Source organism: Solanum verrucosum, unplaced genomic scaffold, assembly GCF_900185275.1.
Source record: "Solanum verrucosum unplaced genomic scaffold, falcon-dt-bn FXZP01000180.1, whole genome shotgun sequence".
Lineage (NCBI taxonomy): Eukaryota > Viridiplantae > Streptophyta > Magnoliopsida > Solanales > Solanaceae > Solanum > Solanum verrucosum.
In genome coordinates, this window is record NW_026020402.1 from 1,447,027 (window position 1) to 1,460,435 (window position 13,409).

The 13,409-nt window shown below is 34.9% G+C and overlaps 2 protein-coding genes across 2 annotated transcripts in view; one reads left to right on the plus strand and one right to left on the minus strand.

Moving 5' to 3' along the window:
- LOC125840269 (uncharacterized protein At2g23090-like) overlaps window positions 1-13,409 on the minus strand; it is a 376,400-nt gene that overhangs the window by 71,077 nt on the left and 291,914 nt on the right. The gene's annotated exons all lie outside the window — the stretch shown is intronic.
- On the plus strand, window positions 2,669-3,270 carry LOC125840266 (uncharacterized). Its single transcript, XM_049519242.1, has 2 exons — window positions 2,669-3,007; window positions 3,089-3,270. The coding sequence occupies exons 1-2, from the start codon at window positions 2,679-2,681 to the stop codon at window positions 3,204-3,206; spliced, it is 447 nt and encodes a 148-aa protein (XP_049375199.1). The 5' UTR covers window positions 2,669-2,678; the 3' UTR covers window positions 3,207-3,270.

The following is a 13,409-nucleotide window of genomic DNA, read 5'->3' on the forward strand; positions in this document are numbered from 1 at the left end:
GTGTTGGACTTGGGTGACTAAATAGTGTTAGTATGTATAATGCATGTGCTTCTATATTTTTTTTTCCATCCCTTATAGAAATCACACAATTTTTTAGACTTGACTAACTGGAAGGGAAATTTATGTTTGTATTAGAAAAATACTATTTTTTCTCTTAGTTAAATGGTGATATTGAACCCTTCTTAAATTAGATAAATGTGGTATGGTCATTTCTGTTTAAATTTGAATTTCATTTACTTGATTACTAACTAACTAATAAATTATTGAGTACTAAAAGAAGTGTTTTATCATTGTTTGTTAGATAGGAAGCATGAGTTCCATTAGAGTTGATCGCATGTGGATATATAAGAGACTAGTGCCAAGTCGAACAACAGTAACTTCTGAGTTTATAGAAGGTGTGCGTGGATTTATAGAGTTTGCATTAATGCAACCTGATTTTGTTTCTAATGGAAGTATAAGGTGCCCTTGTTCAAAATGTAAAAACAGTAGTGGGTTTCTTGAACCTCATGATATTAGATCTCATTTATACAAGCATGGTTTCATGCCCAACTATTATCAATGGGAATCACATGGGGAGTCTTTTGTACCAATTTCTAGGCGCCAACCTAGTACCAATACATGTGATGAAATAGGTGCTAATAGAACACCAATAAATCCATATCGTACTATGGTCTTGGATGCAACTGGTCCTAGTTTCAACTTAGACAGTGATGTATTTGATATGGATGCTGATGAAGAAGAACCTCCTAATCAAAATGCTCAAGAATTTTTTGAAATGTTGAAAGTTGCTGAAGAGCCATTGTTTGGTGGATGTCAAACTCATTCTCCCCTGTCAGCAGTGTCCAGGTTGTTGAACATTAAGTCTGAGTCTAACATGAGTGACAATTGCTATAATCAAATTTTGCTATTTTTGAAGGAGCTCTTACCTGAAGATGCAAAATTACCTGTTGATTACTATAGGACTAAACAAATGGTTGCAAAACTTGGGCTAGGATATGAAAAGATAGATGAATATCAGACAGGTTGTATCCTATATTACAAGGATAATAAAGACAAAAGAGATTGTCCAAAGTGTGGTAAACCACGCTACAAGCCTAAGAGAAGAGGCAGTGGAAGGCAAAAAAGATGTTCCATATAAAGTACTCCGTTACTTTCCTATAGCTCCGAGGTTGCAGAGATTATATATGTCAACAAAGACAGCTGAACATATGACATGGCACTGGAAATACCGTCGAGAACTTGGGGTAATAAGTCATCCAAGTGATGGAGAGGCATGGAAGAAGTTTGATCAGTGTCATCCTAACTTTGCAAGCGACCCTCGAAATATAAGACTTGGACTTGCAGCTGATGGATTTTGTCCTTATGGGAATATGGCCCATCCTTATTCTTGTTGGCCAGTAATCATTACACCGTACAATCTGCCACCCGAAATGTGCATGACTAGCCCTTATATGTTCTTAAGTCTTCTCATTCCTGGTCCAAAGAGCCCTGAAAGAATATAGATATATACTTAGAACCTCTTATTGATGAATTAAAGCAATTATGGGCTGATGGGGTTGAGACTTATGATTCTCATAAGAAACATAATTTTCAAATGCGAGCTGCACTTATGTGGACTATTAATGATTTCCCAGCTTATGGAATGTTGTCTGGTTGGAGCACACATGGTCTATTAGCATGCCCTTGTTGTATGGGTAAAAGTAAGGCATTTTACTTAAAACATGTGAGAAAAAGTTCATTCTTTGATTGCCATCGTAAATTTTTGCCTATGGGTCATCTATTTCGACGAGATAGAAAGTCATTTTTAAGAGGAAGGTTTGAGAACTCTACTCCTTCTCTTAGGTTGTCTGGTGAAGAAGTTTGGAACAAAGTTTGTACCTTACCAAAAGTGTGTGATCATCAAGCCTCCAGTAAGTTGCCAGGGTTTGGGGATTCAACATAATTGGACAAAACAAAGCATTTTTTAGGAATTGCCATATTGGAGTACAAATATTATTCGGCATAATCTTGATGTGATGCATATTGAGAAAAATGTGTTTGATAATATATTCAACACAATAATGGATCTAACAGATAAAACAAAAGACAATTTAAATGATAGAAGGGATGTGCAAAATTGTTGCAATTGTCCAGAGCTTGAATTGTTGGAGCATGAAGGAAAAATTTTGAAGCCAAAGGGCCTATTCATTGACAAACGAACAAAGAAAATTGATTTGTGAATGGTTGAAAAGCTTAAGGTTTCCAGATGGTTATGCTTCAAATTTGTCTAGATGTGTAGACATGGAAGATTGTAAATTATCGAGGATGAACAGTCTTGATTGTCATGTATTTCTAGAAAGGTTGCTACCAATTACATTTCGAGATCTTTTGCCAGAGCCAATTTGGAATGCCTTAACAGAGATAAGTTTATTTTTTAAAGATTTATGCGCAAATGTTTTAAAAGTAGAAGATCTCCAGAAGCTTGAGGAAAGCATAAAGGTTACAATTTGCAAGCTAGAGAAAATATTTCCTCCTGGTCTCTTTGATCCCATGGAACATTTGCCAATTCATTTACTATATGAAGCAATAGCTGGAGGTCCAGTCCATTTTCGATGGATGTATCCTTTTGAGCGGTAAAAGTCTAAACTATATCATTGATTAGATAATTAATTTAATTACCTACATCATACTAACTATATATGTACCAATGCAAAGAAATACACACTTTAAAGAAGATGGTGAAAAATAGATATCGTGTTGAGGGATCAATATGTGAAGCTTATATCATTAAAGAAATTTCAACATTCAATTCTCATTATTTCCAGCCTAATGTGCAAACTAGGCTCAACAAAGCTACTCGAAATGATGATGGAGGTGAAGTTGATGCACCCGATGGTTGTCTATCCATCTTTTTGCATTTCGGACGTCCGAGTGGGGAGATGAATGGTCGTTATTTGTCCGATAAGGAGTGGGATGCGGCAAGAATATATGTTTTGTTGAATTGTGAGGAGATTCAACAATTCATCCCGTAAGTTTATAGATTTTACCTATATAATACATGTCCTGCATGAATGGATAATTTAAAAATAATAAATTCTTACTTCTGTAGTATCTTTGAAGCTGAATTGAAAAGAAATTCAGAGAATATCAGTCTCAAGGAAATTGATAAAGAGACGAATAGTAGATTTGCCAACTGGTTCGAAGCTTATGTGAGTAAAATACTATAGTATGAAAAAGTTCTTATTTTTATTTATCTACATCAAGTTATAATTTATACATAACTATATAGATCATCGGTCTATTTTGTGTATTTTTTTGTTCTCAATTCAGCTAACAACATAAGTGATGAGCGGTTAAGAGACTTGGCTTCTGGTCCTTATAAGTGGGTGCAAACTTGGCCTCAATATTTTACAAATGGCTATAGGTTCCACACACTTAGTCATGGATCTAACAAATCAACTATGAATAGTGGTGTGTGCATAAAAGGGACAACTTGGAATGACTATGAAAGTGACTATTATGGATTGCTTAGTGAGGTGATACAGCTCGAATATTCCAATCCAACAAAGAAAAGAACCACTCTTGTCTTGTTCAAATGTGATTGGTTTGATCCAACAATGGGTCGAGGGTGTAAGGTTCATAATCAGTATGGGCTGATTGATATCAATCATAAAAAAAGGTTCTCGAGCTATGCTTATGAACCTTTTGTATTGGCTGAACAAGCGCAACAAGTCTATTTTGCAGAATATCCCAGTAAAAAGAAAGATAGTATTGACTGGTGGGCAGTGTGTAAAATAAAAGCTAGAAATCAAATTGATTCTCCAAATATCCAATACCAAGAAGACGACAATTTACCCCCTATAATCCCAAATATCACTGATGATCTTGATAGCTTACGTCATGAAAATGGTGAATTGGAAATACATGAAGTTGAAAATAAGACTGGTGAAATTGATCGAGAGCATGATATTAATGCTGTTGAAAGTGATGAAGAGATAGAAGAATCTGATTTTGAACTCTCTGAAGATGAAGGAGATGAACAAAGTGATGAAAACTTTGAAACCGATGAGAGTGAAGATAATGACTTTTTACTGCAATTTCTTTTCTAGAGTGTTTTCTTTTATTACTATTGCTACTATTTTCTATTGCTTGATGTCATTTCTGAAAACCTAAGTATTTTTTTTTCGAAGTTGATTCATCAATCTGTTAAAATGGTTATTTAGCACTCTTTTAAATGCATTTATTTTCTAGCGATGCCATCTACTAAGTGTCTTTGTTGAGTGAAGGTTCTTGATGTTGCCTAGCAACCATCAATTAAAGTTTTATCACATGTTTTAGTAGAGTATTTGATCTCATATTCAGTTAGTCATATATAGGTATTTTCCCCTAAACTAGTTGAGTTAATGAAATTACCTTAGTGTGTTTCCAGTAATTTATTATTGTTTTATATATGTAATTTATGGAAGGAGTAGAGGAAGAGCTGGAGCTTTTTAGTGATATGCATATGAAGAAGTGTGGATGAAATGTAGTCTCCATAGTAGCAAATGTTTGCAGAATACTGTAGTAGAGTCTTAATCTCACCATTTTTATGTGTCAAGAATTTGATGTAACACTTCGATTGTGCAGGACTATAGTTCTTTTTTATTGAATAAAAGCAAACTCTACCCTTGTTGTAATAACATATACTACGTAATATTATTGCAGGAGTACATTTTTTTTATTCACCGTCTAAATGGGTGAATCGATCTATCTTATTTGCTTTTGTTATATTAGTGAACATTGAGTGCAAATAAGCTTCATTATTTTCTCTACATTAATCATTTTTATAGCTTGAAATGTTGAAAATTTTTAAGTGACTTCTTGAGTATTATTCTATAGTTCTTGTTAGATTTTGATCAGGAAATATGACAAGGGGAAGAGGCATTAAACGTAGTTGGGGAGGCCGAGGGGGCATAACTAACAAAGGAAGAGGAGGCAGCAAGCTGCCACCAGACACTTCTCAAAAGGGTGTTAGTGAATCATCAATTCCTACATCTCAACAAGTTGGTTTAAACCAGTGTATTGTCTCATCACATGAAAGTAGTTCTCAACAGATTGTACATACATCTCAAGAAGCCAATGCTTAACAAATAACTACTCCTGAAAATGTCGGTGGTCAGCAAGAAGCTCCTATTTCTCTAGATGTTGGACAACAAGAAACACCTTTTTCTCAGAATGTTGGTGCTTAACAAGAAAATCCAACTCAAGATGTTTCTCTTGAACAAACACTCGCATCTTTTGAAAGTAGTAATCCACATGGCAGACAAGATACACTTGGTGGCATAAAATCCTTGAGAGTAAATGGAGATACGTAAGTAATACAAAATTACAGAAGTAATGGCTAAATATGTTTTCATTTAATAATCTTCTCATAATGTATTGTATTAATGATTTTGTAGATTCTGCCCACATGAGGCTGTTCGAGATGTGGTGTTAGCCTTTAAAAAAAGCTTCCCTGGACCATGGCATTGTTGGAGCAATGTTCCAGAGCATGTACGAGACAAATGGTTTAATGATTTTGAGGTATCTATACTTGAACAAGAATCTGTAAATTTAACTTAAGCATTAGATTTTTCACATTATTAAATTCTAAAAATAAAAAAAGTATGCATGCATGCGTGTGAGAAGACACTAATTGATACATGAATCTCGTAGTATACTTGTTAATGGAAAAAATATTCTGTCTTTAAAGGAGATTCCTCCATTTGGCCTGATGTTGTCTTTTTGTGTGGAGTTGGAGGATGATTTCTCTAGCTTAATGTTTTTTTTCTTTCTGGTGTTGTTGAAGTCATCTAGCATTTTCAGTAATGCTATTCATAGAATGTACTGGTGTTTCAGTACTATCTCTTTGATAATTATCAGACTCTTCCATATCACTTTCTAGAATTTTGACATAAACGGTAAGTTTCTTTTATATTGTGCTTTCCTTTTCAACTAATTGCTTCAGTGAGTAGTGTGTTATGATTGAATCAAATTTTACATTCGAAAATCATTCTCACATGCCAACAAGTTTTTTTAGGAGTCTTCATTATGCATATATCTTATCTCTTTATGTAGAAGTCGTGTAGCCATTTGGATTTTTTTTTTTGAAGGATACAACCCATAGAAGCTTAGCAACTTTGTTACACATTTGGCAATCAATTATATAAAAGCCTCCTACATTTCTCGGTTTACACAATGTCTCCTAAGTTTCCAAGGCCGACCTTCTTGATAACTAGTTATTTTATTAGCTAGATTGTGCGTCTCAACTTGAAAAATAGTACTAAATTGATTATTTAATTTATATTTGCAGAAGAATTATTCTTTTTCTGGTGAAGATAAAGTACTTGTTCGAAAAACTTTTAACCGGGTGGGTAGTGAAAGATTGAGTGACAGTTTGGGAAAAGCAAAGAAGACATTTTTAAGAAAAAAGAAAATACCAAAGTGGATTGCTCAAGTTCACTGGGATGGTTTGATGCAATATTGGAACTCTGACGATTTTAAGAAAATATCAGCAATCAACTCAAAGAATAGAATGTCATCTAATAACGGAGAAGGTCCTTCCTTACATACTGGAGGATCAGTTGCATTTGCTGAGTACAGAAGAAGACATGTAAGTAATTCTTTATTTTTGTTTAGTATTAATTAGTATTGGTCTTATGTTATTCTCTGATTTATGTTGATAATTAATAATATATTTAATGGTTGTAGAAGGAACTAACTGGTAAAGAGCTTCGGAACGATGAATTATTTCTAATGACTCACAAAACCAAAAACGAAAAGAAGTGGATCTGTGGAACGTCAGAAAGGATGTGGGTATGTTTTTATCTCATTTCGTCAGTGATATTTATTCTGAAAGTTATTTTTGTTTAAATTTAAATCCGTGTGAATTGTTTTCTAAGAAGAAAAAAGAAATTGCTCTGTTAATGAGAATTTTTTTTTCTTTAATTCTTGGGCATAACGCAAGGAGAGTGATTTCACATTTGAAAGAACTTTAAGTATATTTGGTTGTTAGTTGTGTTAGGTGCACTTGTTTGAGGGTGGACTATTTCACGATAAAAATGATTTCACATTTGAAATAAGTTCAAGTATCTCACTGTTGAAACATGTCATTACCCATGCTATCATTTTACTGGGAAATCCCAATTCTGTAAGTATTTGTTCGAGAAACACCCATTCAACCTCTTCTGGGAAACCTTGTGTTACATTCATTTTCACTAAGACTTTGGTATATGATACTCTTTTTTGTTTAGCAGTACACACATCCATAAAGAGTTGTTTCTATAGTCGACTAGAAATTATACTAAGAGTTTCCGCACCCCAATAGTTAAGGGCCAGTGACCAGGACTTCATCTCTATCGTTTTGGTTTTGGAATTTCACTATGTAGCAGCCTGCATCGTGGTAATATAACTCAGGTACATAAGCAAAATTTTAGTACCCATCAATATAATTGCTCATGTAGGAGAAAGTAGGTGCTTCACAACATATACATCACTAGAGCATTATTCCATTCATCGGTCAATTTCGTTATTTCTGGTGCCTCTAATACAATTAATGGTCGTCCATCAATTATATTTGGTGGGTTATAGGTTAAAGGCATACCAGTGGTGGAAGTACAGTTTGACATGAACATGTTGTTCCAAACTTCTTCCTATCTGTATATTTCTTATTGAGCTCATTGTATTTTGTTTCTGCCCGATTTTCATTTCACCTTAAGGTTTGAATAAGGAACCTATATGGTTTCAATAGAGCATTTAGAAAAGATGTCTTGTATTAGTTCAATACTAGTAGACAATCATTCCAAGAACCCATCAAGCTTTTATAAAATTGAAGTATCTCTTTCTCAATTTCATCATGTTTTAGGAGCTGTCTACTATAAAGACTGGTTAAAATATAAATATTATCCATGTTGGCTCTAGTTTTCACACAGATAATGGAACTACTTCTTGTTGTTGTCTCCTGCTACTTCAAGCCAGTGAGCCTTAGATTTTTGTTTCAACACCTTCTCCTTGAGATAAGACCATTTTTGATGTTCAACTACAACTTCTTTTTCTATGTCAAATACAATGTTGGCTACAGTAGTCCTCACATGCTGAGTGATCTGTTTTTTGATAGATTCTAACTTCTCTCGTGCCTCATCGACTCTATTATAAAAGCTCCCCATTTCCTATGTCAATAACCACTACATAGGTTCTTTACACAACTTTATTTTTTTCAATATATATCTCCTCCTTTTACATTTTGTTTCTAAATGGTCGTAATAATGTTTGAAAAGCTCTCATGTTTAGTCAGTATGTTCAGAAATCTGAAAGGCTTGTGGGGTCCACTATCTGCACTGTAGTGCTCAATAAGAATCGGCGAGTGATCAGAAAAACTATTCTTCTTGAATTGAGCTGTCAGGTTCCGTGTTGTATTATCCAATAATCATTACAAAGAGCCCTGTCAATTCTACTCCATATGTTACAATTTGTCCAAGTATACCTTCTTCCAATAGATTTCATATCTATAAGATTTAATACATTTATTACTTGTTGAAAGTCTTTTGTTTCAAATTCACTGACCTGTTGGCCCCTAATTCATTCCAAATCTAGCAGGGGAGAATAGAAACCTCCACAAATACACCAAGGTTCAGTGATGATAAAACCTATTCTAAGTAATTTCTGCCATAAGCTTCTCCTTTCCCCTCTACAATTTTTGTCATAGATCACTGTTAGCAGACAATAAAAATTGGAACACTTACTTGCTACCTTTATATGCGTAAAATGATCATGTACTTCTTCCATCAGAATAGTCATTTCACCAGACATCCTTAAAATCCAGTTTCTCTTATTTTCAGCTAATGAGTAGTTATAGATGCATAAATTGATCAATATACTACTTCTATCAGAATAGTCATTTCACCAGGCTTCCATAAAATCCAGATTCTACTATTTTCGGCTAATGACTAGTTATAGATGTATAAATTGATCATGTACTACTTCTATCAAAATAGTCATTTCACCAAGCTTTCATAAAATCCAGATTCTCCTATTTTCGGCTAATGAGTAGTTATGCGCATAACTCCAGCCTCTAGTTATCTTATTCACACATTTAGAGAACTTATGTCAGTTCACCGTTGTTTCTAGTATTCCAGCAAAAGATATTTTGTGGTTTACCAAATACCTTGTCATCTTTTTTTGTTTGAAGGGGCTATTCATTCCCATTACGTTCCAGATTAACCAGTTCATTAAAGAGAGAGGTGTACCCTCCCATCAGGAGGTTTCTAAGTCTATCTTCTCGCCTCATTTCCCCGAGACAGTGAACTGAAAACATTAGCCATATTCACTGTTGTCCATGTTTGTAGTTTCCTCTAATAGGTACCTAACTGCACCAACTTTGTGTATGATAAACCACTTTGCCAATTATCCACGCCAATGGAAGTGATTATCCTTTCTGGAATGTCACAACACTTTTCTTGTAACTTTTTTTGCTTTTCCTCCCTTTGTTTCTGATGATGTATGCTCATTGCTTTGTGAGGTTCCTTATTTTGATCATGTTTGTTCATATCATGTGTACCATCTACATGTGGAGGAGGCATGTGTCTTTGTTTAGCCCTGGTCTAGGGATCCACTTTTGCACCTGATTTCTCCTGCCTCGTCTTGGCAAAACAATTTCCTGTTGACCCTTCCTATTTTGGAATGTTGAATGTGTCCACCATCATCAAAGCTGCATATATGACCAATCTTTTACATTTCTTACATAATATGGGTTTCCAATCATATTTAATATTTTGAACAAACGTCCTTCCTGTAGGATCAACAATTTCAACCTCTCTGGCAAACCTTATGTTACATTTATTTTCACTTAGACTCTGGTATAGTATACTCTTTTCTGTTTAGCAGTACACATATCCGCAAAGAGTTGTTTCTCTAGATGACTAGCAATTTTACTAAGAGTTTCCGCAACCCAATAGTTCAAGGCCAGTGAACAGGACTTCATATCTATCGTTTTGGTTTTGGAATTTCATTATGTAGCAGCCTGCATCGTGGTAATATAACTCAGGTACAGAAACAAAATTTTAGCGCCCATCTGTAACCGTCTGAGGACCTTTTTGAAGTGCTTTTCTCGGCTTATGCACGACATCATCCTTCACCCAGTAGCTCTGAACACTTCCAACATAAATATAGCAACTAGAACCAACACCTGTACTATTTATTGCTCCCTTCGTACCTAATCCTTTATCCATGAATTTTACTCGAAGACCAGCACCCCAAAGAGAATTTCCCAGCATGATTTCCCTGGCTCTCACCACATCCATAACGTTTTGGTATTCAACCAAAGCAAAACCTTTGAATGCAAAGAATGGAAATATATTTACTGGACCAAACATCTCAAACTTATGTCTGACAAGAGCTTCAGATGAATCAGGGCCTAAAGACCCCAACCATAGCTGTTTTGAAGCGAAAAAGATGTCTGCTGCAGCTGAGTCTCCATAAGTGTACCAAGTCCCTTGATTTGTGGAAGAATGAGACAGTGGTAACTGCTGCATAGGTGACTCTATGGAACATCTCATACGTCCTGCTGATGATCTTGAGGCTGGTAGAGGATGGTCCACATTAAGAATTCGGTGGTTCTCCATCATGACATGGTGTCCTCCATCAGATGAACTGTTTCTCAAATTCGATGGTGTTCTAGCAACAGGTGAAAGAATCTGCTGGTTATAGACCTCCATATGCACAGAAGGCCTAGTATTCATAAAATCACCAGACTCTTTAGAATAAAAAACTACAGACCTACGCTCATCGCTATTAGTATTTGAACTCATACTGGAGCGGTGAGTTGATCCCAGAGGAACTGCTGGGCTTCCAGTAACTTCATGTAGGATAAAGTAGGTGCTTCACAACGTATACATCACTAGAGCATTATTCTATTCATCGGTCTGTTTTGCTATTTCTGGTGCCTCTAATACAATTATTGGTCGTCCAACAATTTTTTTCGGTGGGTTATAGGTTAAAGGTATACCAGTGGACAGTTCAACATGAACAGGTTGTTCCAAACTTCTTTCCATCTGTGTATTTCTTATTGAACTCATTATATTTTGTTAAGCCTGACTCTCATTCCACCTTAAGGTTTGAATAAGGAACCTATAAAGATTTAATATAGCATTTAGGAAAGATGTTCTTGTATTAATTCAAATATATATTTCATTGTTTACTTCATCAATTACAGTATTCTATTCCTTTAATTATATAAGTTTATTTCTTGTTGTCCATTTATTCTATTACAGAATAAATTTGAATACTTTCATAACACCTTTTGCAACTTGATAGCTTTGTTAAACAATGTAATAGCTAATCACTTCATTCTTTTTCAGAATACATTTACAAATACAATTAAGGATAAGGTGGGTGAGACTTCAACATTATATTAAGGAATGAAGAAGGTCTTGAAGTAGATGACAGAGACATGGAGAGAAACACGACCACAAATGGAGAAGATGAAGGAGAAAAAACTAGTGTAGATGATGTGAATTTATTGAAAACGGTATCGGAGGAGCAATTACTGAAAACTTGGATAGAAACAGTTGGTGGAACTAAAAAAGGAAAAATATATGGGCTTGGTTCTAGAAATTGTTTGCTGGCAGATTCAAAGAATTCTAATTGTGCATTCTCTACTGCTCAGAATCCTTCAAATATTCCTACTCAACAAATATTTGAAACACCTGAATTTCAACAACTTCTTGACCGCGTGTTGGAGCAACGGATGACGAATATGCAAGAGCATGTGCAAATGGATATTCGAGAAAATATGGAAGCTCAAGTGACTATTGTGGTTCGTGCTGCCGTGGCTCGAATGCTTGGTTTTACTCCTCAACCACCACCAGATGGATCTGGTTCTACCCCAAATGTACCTTAAGATAATTTATGTTACTGTTTTTATGTTTTAAGACATTTATGTTACTGTTTTTATGTTTTAAGACATGTTTTAGTAGTAAACATGTACTTCACTATTCAAGGATTGATGATATTATAACTGTGCTCATTTTGAAAAATTGATTTGATTTAACTATGTTTTTCATCTTGTGTCAAATATAGAAAATTATATTTGTATTCGTCATACAATTTCTAGCTAGATTTATCTAGAAAATATCCCTAGCTGTTTTTAGCTATTCATTTAGCAAAGAAAATATTCCAAGAAAAATTTGAAAAATAGCTAGAGAATTTGTAAGTTTAGATAGGGTAATTCCTTGCTAAGTCTTAGTAAAGTCAACATTTACCAAGTAAATTTTGCTATGAATTTAGCTAGTATACATCGTAGCAAACTGTTTGCTACGGAAAGAGCCTAGCAGAGATATCTTAGCTAAATTAGCTAGGAATGACATAATTTGCTAGCTAAAAATTAGTTAAGAGCTTATTAGCTTTGAAGGTCTGCTAGGGTCATTTTCCTAGCTAAATTGACATTAGCTAGGGAATTTATCACTTTAGCTAGGATTTGTGTCTGTAGCTAAACGACTGTTTTCTTATAGTGCTCAAGGCGTTGTACCCCGAGCCCCCCTGCAATTCAGTTAAAGTTAGTAGCAGCAACCAATTCAAAGAGCCAAAGAGCTGAAAAGAGATAAGAGGGTAAACATTTTTATACCTCAGAGGCTCTCAAGTGTTTAAATGTCACAGGCTTGTAGCACATAACTGTGGGTCAACAAGAATTTTTTATACCCTGATTCCAAGTCCGCACGTGCATCTCTCTTGTCTGCTGCAGGAATCAAAAATAGATAAAATGTTATAGTTAAAATGAAATGCACAAGGACTACTCTTTGCTGAAAAGATCAAAACCTACTACTTTGACATGTTTTGAGATGTAGATGGTACACACCTTTTTAATGCTTACAATCTTGGATGTACATGGTACCTTCCAAAGCCAAAAATGATTCCAAGTTAGTCACAACTTCAGATACAATAATCAATCTTTTTTTCAATTTTTTATCAACTTTGAAAACTCAAAATTATCAAAAGTTGATTAACTTCTTCTGTTCATTGAGTAAAGATGAATTTTGTCCTTAACAAATTAAGAACAGTAATAAAATCATTTATGGACACAAAAAGCAGGAATTGGTCCACTGGTTCACGCCGCCACAAAGAAATCTGGTGAAGAAATTGCACATACGTACAATCACATCTACGGTCTTTCTATTACAGGGTTAAGATTCTTCACTGTTTATGGACCTTGGGGTCGGCCAGATATGGCGTATTACTTCTTCACAAAGAACATACTAAAAAAGAAATCCCATTTCAGTATTTCAAGGTTCTAATAACAAACGTGTAGCAAGGAATTTTACGTACATTGATGTATAGAGAAAGGGTGTTTAGGGGAGCTTCGGATACAGCAGAGAAGAGCACATGAAGTGGAGGAAAGAAGAAAAAGAATGCACAATTAA